The sequence below is a fragment of the Panicum virgatum genome, chromosome 6K, assembly GCF_016808335.1.
Source record: "Panicum virgatum strain AP13 chromosome 6K, P.virgatum_v5, whole genome shotgun sequence".
Taxonomy (NCBI): Eukaryota; Viridiplantae; Streptophyta; class Magnoliopsida; order Poales; family Poaceae; genus Panicum; species Panicum virgatum.
In genome coordinates, this window is record NC_053141.1 from 43,328,776 (window position 1) to 43,336,276 (window position 7,501).

Consider the following 7,501-nt stretch of genomic DNA (forward strand, 5'->3'; position numbering starts at 1 on the left):
CGAACAACCCGAAATGATTTGTTTTTTCATCTATGATTTGATTTGTGTGCTTCAAAACTATGTTTATTAATTGTGATATGTGAAGTGTGAACTGTCACGGTTTGGACGTGTGAAGTGTTAGTTAATTTCGTTTGAACTGTCAGTTTGGACGTGTGAACTGGATGTATGGTTGGGTGTATTTGATTTGATTTTATACTGCATATGTGGAATTCCAGAATTTCGGGTAATTCGGGTAAAACCCGAACCCGAACCCGAATTTTCGGGTTCTTCTTTTTCCCAACTGATTTCGGGTATTATTTTTGGAAACCCGAAATTCCTAAAACCCGAACTACCCGACCCGAAAATTTCGGGTAACCCGAATGCCCGGCCCTAGCTGGATGCAGAGAAGATGAAGCACAGACAGTGGAGATCGGAGCTGTTGAGTTTTTTCTTTTTTTTTTTGCCCCCTCGACCTCTACTATCTGTGTCAGCCAGTCTCTGCTTTCGTTCTGTTTGTTTTGCAGGCGCTAGGACTGCTTTGAGCTGCGTTTTTCTCAGCTTTTATTCGCTGTTGCAAGAACTTCGCTACTCCTGCGAACACTTCTCGTGTTTCTGCGATTTTTCTTTTATGCCTCTGTTCACTATCAGATTGACAGTCACATACTGACATTAGGAGAGGTCAGCCAACAGTAAACATGCTGTGTCGTCAAGGGTACTGCATTCACAGACTACAAAAGGTTTCGAGGTTGTTGCGTAAGTACTAGTTTAACAGTTGAGGTTAAGAGGCTTCATTGCAAATGACAGAGCCGTTAAGTTAAAAATTCCCACAAATCTTGCTTACACATGGCACTCTTGCAACGCAAGTATGTTACAGATATACTGACAGGCACGTCAACGGTCAAAACGACATTCTGGCATTCCTGTACTGTATAACACTTTGCAACTTAGCAGAACAAATGCTACTACATCACACTAGCAATAAGTCAAAAGAAAACTAGAGGCACCTCCAGTTATCATTTGGAAGTTTGGATCTAGCTGTACCTGCAGAGCACCCTGCATTTGAGCACCCGGTCCTGGACATAGAACCCAGGCATCACCATGAGCTTCACCTGCGCCGATGGATGGTTCTGCGCCCGCTGCTTGTCGAACAGCACGTCCTCCATGTACATCTGGTCGAATGCCCTGTTCTCCTCGACCCGCAGTACCGTCAGCGGCGGGCTGAAGGAGAACGCCAGCAGGTGGAGCAGCCAGATGCACTTGGACGCCACGAAGAAGCACTGCAGCAGCTGCTCGGCCCACGGCCATGACCAGTTCAGGGTGGACACGATGCAGCTCATTTTCTGGTCGCAGAAGCGGCTGAAGTCCTCGCAGTGGTACTTGGTGCCCTTCTTCAGGACCTCGTTCCAACTCAAGTTGCGCAGGGCCACAAATGAGGCAAAATTCTCCTGCCGGTCCTGCTTGGGGTCGAGGCATTTGGGTGACCCGTTCTTCTGGAACGTGCAGTTTTCGAAGTCTTGGTACATTGCTTGGTTCATCAGAGCTTCAAGGTGGTACAGCACTAGTTTTGGGTGCTTGTCGTTGAGTGTAATTTGATACGGTTGTAGGAGTAAATTTAGCTTATCTGATAGTCCATTGTCAGCATCCTCGACCTGTTGGATTAGTACCTTGCAAAACTGTTTTATGGAGAGACGGGCCTCAGATACTATCTGCAAAAACCCTTCCACCATGACTTCATCACTGACGGGCAAGGAATTGTCTCTGTTGCCACTAACGGATCTAGTTGATCTCTTTGAGTGAGATTGCATGTTCTTCACGCTCGTTGCTTGCTTTAGAGCCTTCTTCAGTTCTGAACAGTATGCTTCCAGGCTCACTAGCTTGGTAGTGAGTTCCCCTAATGATGATTTGACCTCTGACACTTCTTGCAGGGCAGCGTCCCTGTGTTCATTGGCCTCAATGACCTCTTTCTTCAGGGACTCCAGTGAGAACACACCCCACTCCTTTAGAAGCTGCGACATGTTCTCACATTCGATGGTGTTTGGTGACATGTCTGATTTCGGCTTCCTCTTTGACTTTGGTAAGAGCCATGAAAGAATATGTGGCCCCTTGTGCCTTGTCCGGGAGAAGGCAGCAGGGTGGTAGTTTGACAGCGGCGCTGTGCTATCGAGGTTCTTCAGGGGCTTGGCATCTGCTTCAGTGTCCCTACTAATAGTCGCAGGTTTGCAGGTATTGCATGTCGTAACAGCCTTAAACTCGTTTAAGTCTGTCATCCGGCTGGCTGACCTGAGCAAACTGTCAGCAGAGAGGGCGGGCTGAAGGAAGGATGGATGATTTCTGCATGCCATTCTGTTCCGCAGATGCTCGTTTGAAGAAGAAAAATGTAGTTCGCTGTTCGATGACGAGAAGGTGTTGTGATTGTCGAAATCCGAGAAGGCCACTTCATCTTCTAGGCCATCATGGTCCAATCCCATGCCGCTCCAGTTCTCAGATAGACTCCTGTTATCTTGGCGAATGTAGTTCGTGCCACCCAAGGGTTCTTCATCGTAAGTCTGAGGAAATTCATCAAGCAAGCAGCAAGGCTTACGGTTAGAAGTTGAACGGGAATGGAAGTGCAGAAGCATGAAGCAAAACGAGCATGGACCACGGGAAATAGTTGTACCAGCAGGCAACACATAAGTTTCAGACTTTCAGTGGAGGACACATGCTACTAGCCTAGTACCATGCTGATCAGTTGATTCTGCACATCGGTTTGTAGTACAGGAGGATCCTAGATAAATAAATAAAAAATAAGCTGGCATTTTGCAGTTTCCATGGACAAAACCTTATTTTGGATGTCCCAAGTTACTATCTGTTCCCACTTTGAAGCAAAACAACATTTTCAGCCAACCTAATAACTTAAATAAAGCTCGTTTTAATGCTGAGGGAATGGCTAATCCTACCAAACCACATGAGTAGGATGCTCTTGGATGTTGACAGAAAAAACATTAGGTAGCACAATCAGCCCTCTGCAAATGTAAGCACAAAGAAAGGAGAAAATGTTTATCTTCACAAATTCTTGATTTTTCTGCCTTAAGTAGGGACTAACTAGAAACACCAAGCAGACAGTAGATCCGATCCACCTGCTGGTTTATCAACCTACAGCTTTGCTCTAGTAGAATGAAATACGACCCCACTTGGCTACTGTTCTATGCTTCTAGCTTCACTCCAACCAAGCTCCGTCCAACAAACTGGAATCTACACCTAGAAATCAAGATTACCTCTGAAAAAAAGAACATTCTCAAAACAAGAACAGCAATCGATTCCAGCACTAACATAGCATCAAACGGCCACAAAATTTGCCAAAACATTAGCATGGAAAGGCAGAACATGCGAATCCAACCCCAAAAGGGCCACCTTTCACACACGCCCTTGCTCGTGGTACCAAGAAACGGTACGCAACAGTACAAACAAGCGTCGTTGCAGAGGAAGCAAGCGCCACAAGCTGCTGGGTCCGCTTACCGGGGCGAACACGGGGTAGTCCTCGGCACCGGCGGAGGCCGGGGCCGCGAGGGCGAGGCTTGTCCTGGCGAGCGCCGGCGACGCGGCCGGCGGGAGGCGGATGACGGCCGGGCTCCGGCTGGCGCTGGCGTAGGCGCCAGCATTGGCGCCGCCCTGGAGGAGCGCGGCGTGGAGCGCGCGCAGCTCGGCCGCCTTGGCGACGGCGGCCTGGATGTCGTGGCGCGAGGCCGGGAGCGCCGGCGGGAGGTAGGCGGCGGCGGAGGAGGTGGAGGTGGTGGCGTCCTCGGCCATGGCGACGGCGCGGGGGGAGCGGGTCAAAGGCCGGCTGGTGGCGCAGAGGCGCGCTGCAATTACTGCTGCTGGCGGCCGGAGGTCCGGAGGAGGGTGCGGCCTCGCGTCATTGGGGCCTGGAAATTAATGTAGTGGAGACACTGGAGGGGAGTTTAGGCTGTAAGCGAGGGAAGAAAGGAATAATGGCTTCTCGCCTTGTTCCTCCGGGTTGGTTGGCTGCTTTGCTTTGCTTGCAGAAAAAAAAAACAGAAAAGAAAGAGGCTCATCACTCACCAGCTGCAGGTTGTGTGGGATTTCTTTTTTTAATCTGGCTGTTTGTGACACTGTCCCCATCCTCTGATTTGTTTTTCTGTGAAGCTGGCAATGAAGGGACCAGCTCTGGATTTGGAGTTGTGTGACCTACCTTGTTTGTGCAAGAAACGGAAGAGTGCGCCTAAAGGCACTCCCGCAGTGCCATGTAATGCACCATACTCTGCTAATCAGTCATTGCCATCGATATCTGTCAAAACTGAAGAGGGAATGCATCCAAGAATTCTCTTGTTCCTTGTAGCAGTAACTGATGCATCATTCCCACAGCCTGCAGTTCCACTCCGATGAGTGATGACTCTGTTCCTAGATCTCCCCGGCGGTAGGTAGGTGTGGCAAATGAACGCTGCAGAACGCGGCGATGGCAGACACCGGCTGTGTCATGCGCAGCGAGCTATATGATGAGGTTGCTGAACCTTTCTCATTTCTCAACGGAGCACGTCCGGCCTGCCTGCACTGGCAACTGTCGCTCGCCATCGCCAGCAAGCCGAGGCGGTGCCCACTGCCCACTCGGCGCACGGCCCCTGTTGGATGGCGCTGGCGCGCACATCGGCCGCGACGCATCGATGCCCCCTCGGCTCGCGGGCACGCGTGCCTCGGGGGATCATTGGCTCCTCTCTTCCCCCCGCGTGGCGGCCGTTTCGTGACGGCGAGGGAGCACCGGCCGGCAGGTGGTCTGCACGCCGGCGCGGCGGCGAGCCGCCCCCCAGCCAGGCAGGCCGTTGCAATTGCAAGCTCGTCCGGTGGCCCGGCAGCTTTGGGACACCATCAACGTCGTGAAAAGCGTCCAGCATTATTAGCTAGTAGAGCTTATCAATTATCATCATCCACGCGGAGGAGGCAGCCGTGTGCCTGCTGTTCGGTGGCTGCACGATGTGGATCGGAACTGGCCGCGAGCAATCATGCGTGGCGTGTGTACAAACAAGCTGCAGAGGCCGGTCTTCCCTGCTCACGTGTACTGGGGTACACGACGACGGCGTTGTTCTCGGGCCCGTACTTGGCAGCTGTAGCTGTAGGTCTGTAGTGTTTGTGCTCGGCTACTGTATCCTCACGAGCGTTGTAGGCTTGCAGCACGCTGCTGGCGAGATTTGAGGTTCGTTTTCATCTGAAATGAATATTCGATGAACAAAAACCGACCTGTACCTCCTTGTCTTCTCGTACTAGTATACACACGTGGGCCCGGTACGTGCTGCGCCGGTTCTTCTCTGGTTCGAGCTGCAGAGCGTGCCGAGGATAGATAGGATCATGGAACTGAAGAAGAGCTCTACTCTAGCGTGGGAGGAGAGGCCGCAGGATGAATAAAACCGTAAGTTGTCGGAGAGATCGAAGGCTGCTGCGGTTGTGGTGCGTGGCAGGGGGATGTCGTCTGCCTGATGATGATCCTGTACAGCTAGTTTAGTCGGTCTTAAACTCTAAAATGCCGTCCAATCCAATGATACCTTCCACTAACAGTAGCATTAGCATCTTACACTTACACCTAGGGGACTGTGCAACGCTTTCGCTTTGTTTTCGCAAAAAAAGAAACGCTTTTCGCTTTGCGAATGCTAGCAGCGATCGACCGACCGAGCAGGCTTGAGCCGTGCTTTGTCGGAGCTGGTTTGGTTCCGGGTAGTATTCAGCGAGAAAGCGGCGTGGGCGCCCTGCCGGAGCTTCGCGGAGGTGTGCGATCCATGGGCGCGCGCGCATGTGAGCGCCCTGCGCCCGTGTCTGGGCTTTCTCTGGCTGCCTCTGAAGAAAAATTGGTAGTAGAAAGAACCCATAGGCAAAGGCTGGCGAGTTGCGTTGCGTGCCTGGCTGCTTGCGTGCTCGAGTTGGGAAAGCTGAAAGGAAAGCGCCATGGCCGAGCATGTGGGCGACCGTCATCATCAGCGCGAGCCCTTCCGATTTCCACGAAGCTAGAGAGAAAGATCCGCGCGGTTCCTGTGGCTGGCGGAGGGAAAGCCGAGAGGGATATCGGCCTGCTGCCGGGAACGGAGCGCCGGAGCGGGATACGGGCGGGCACCGCGAGAAATCTCCGCCTGGGGGCGCGTCGTGTCCCTGCCGTGTGCCGTCGTCGGTCGGCTGCGGCTTGCCAGAGTCCAGAGCCCGCGCCGCGACGCGGCGGCGGCCTTTCGGCTTTCGCCACGGCCGAAACGCACGGGGGCGTGGTCACTCGCGTGGCTGGGAGTGGGAGGGGACAAGGGAGGGGGGGGGGGGGGCGTACGTGGTGGTGCGCGGTGGGGGGTTGGAGTGGTGGCCTGGGCAGGCAAGGGCGGGGCGGGGCGCGACCGCGGGCGCGTAAAGGCGCGTGGTGCGGCGCGGGCAGGCTTCTTTTCCCCGTGGCCCTGCCCGCCCCGTGCCCGCTCGTGGCGGGTTCCGACGGCGACCGGGCCCTGGCCCTGGCCCAGTGGCGGCAGCGCCGCGACGGAGGGCGGACGCGTCCCGCCGAGGGGAAGATGCCAAAGCAGCCAGCGCGGGTGCCGACGCCGCTTTCCACTGCGCGGCCAGCCTTTTGTCCACTCCCCAGGGCCATGTTTGTATGATGTTACGAAAACTTTTGCACTAAAAGACGAATGCATGCATGAAGTATTAAACGAAGTTTATTTGCAAAATCTTTTTAGGAATGGGTGTAACTTTTCGAGACGAATCTAATGAGCCAAGTTTCATCATGATTGGCTACAGTGATGCTACAGTAACCGCGCTCAATCATCCTCTAATCATGCGGTCAAAGACCTCATTAAGTAGAGCAACTGCTACAGTACCACGGTTGTGGAATTAATTTTATAATTAGACTTTATTTAATACCCCTAATTAATAGTCAAAGCATCGTTTCTCTCTCATCAAAATTTTTCCACACTCCAACCAAACATGGCCCAGATCTCACTCCCTGCACTGTACGTATCGCTCCCGCCTCCACTTCGCCCCGCCGCTGCCGTCCGCGAGACTCGGCGGGCCGGCGGCGGGGGTGTTTCCGTTCGGCTTCTGCGCAGCGCAGAACGTCCAAGCATATTGGGCCGCTGAGGATAACTGGGCCGGGCCGGCCTCTGCCTTTTATCACCTTGGGCTACAGAAAGCCGAGCAAAACACATCGAGAATTCACCGTAAAACATGAACATGGCAATAATCGATCGATCGAGAGAGAGGGAGGGAGGGAGAGAGAGAGAACACAACACGTTGAGAATTCCTCTCCGGGCATCCATCGAAATAGAAATATTCATGGCCACAGGAGTGGGATGAGCGTTGTGCGTGCAGCAGCAGTCTGCACTCATCAAGAAAGTAAAAATCGCACTAAAACATCATGTCTGCAATCTTGCTGAACGAGAATTCAGCATGAGGCAGGTAAGTAGAACTCAGAAATACTCGACATGCAACCAACTTGTACAACTACTTGAACGGCTCATGTCACTTGACTACTTGAGCGTTTGATCATTTACGGGTCAAAACGTTCAAA

At 52.9% G+C, this 7,501-nt stretch overlaps 1 protein-coding gene across 2 annotated transcripts; it reads right to left on the reverse strand.

Moving 5' to 3' along the window:
• Positions 1 to 757: 757 nt before the first annotated feature.
• Positions 758 to 4,394, reverse strand: LOC120712795 (IRK-interacting protein-like). Of its 2 annotated transcripts, none has more exons than XM_039998675.1 (2): positions 3,475 to 4,394; positions 758 to 2,525 (listed from the first exon to the last, which is right to left on the reverse strand). In XM_039998675.1, exons 1-2 carry the CDS (start codon positions 3,763 to 3,765, stop codon positions 1,011 to 1,013), a joined length of 1,806 nt encoding a protein of 601 aa, XP_039854609.1. In that variant the 5' UTR covers positions 3,766 to 4,394; the 3' UTR covers positions 758 to 1,010. The 2 variants fall into 2 exon arrangements, with proteins under 2 accessions (XP_039854609.1, XP_039854610.1); XM_039998676.1 differs by lacking the exon at positions 3,475 to 4,394 and adding an exon at positions 2,636 to 3,456.
• Positions 4,395 to 7,501: the final 3,107 nt, after the last annotated feature.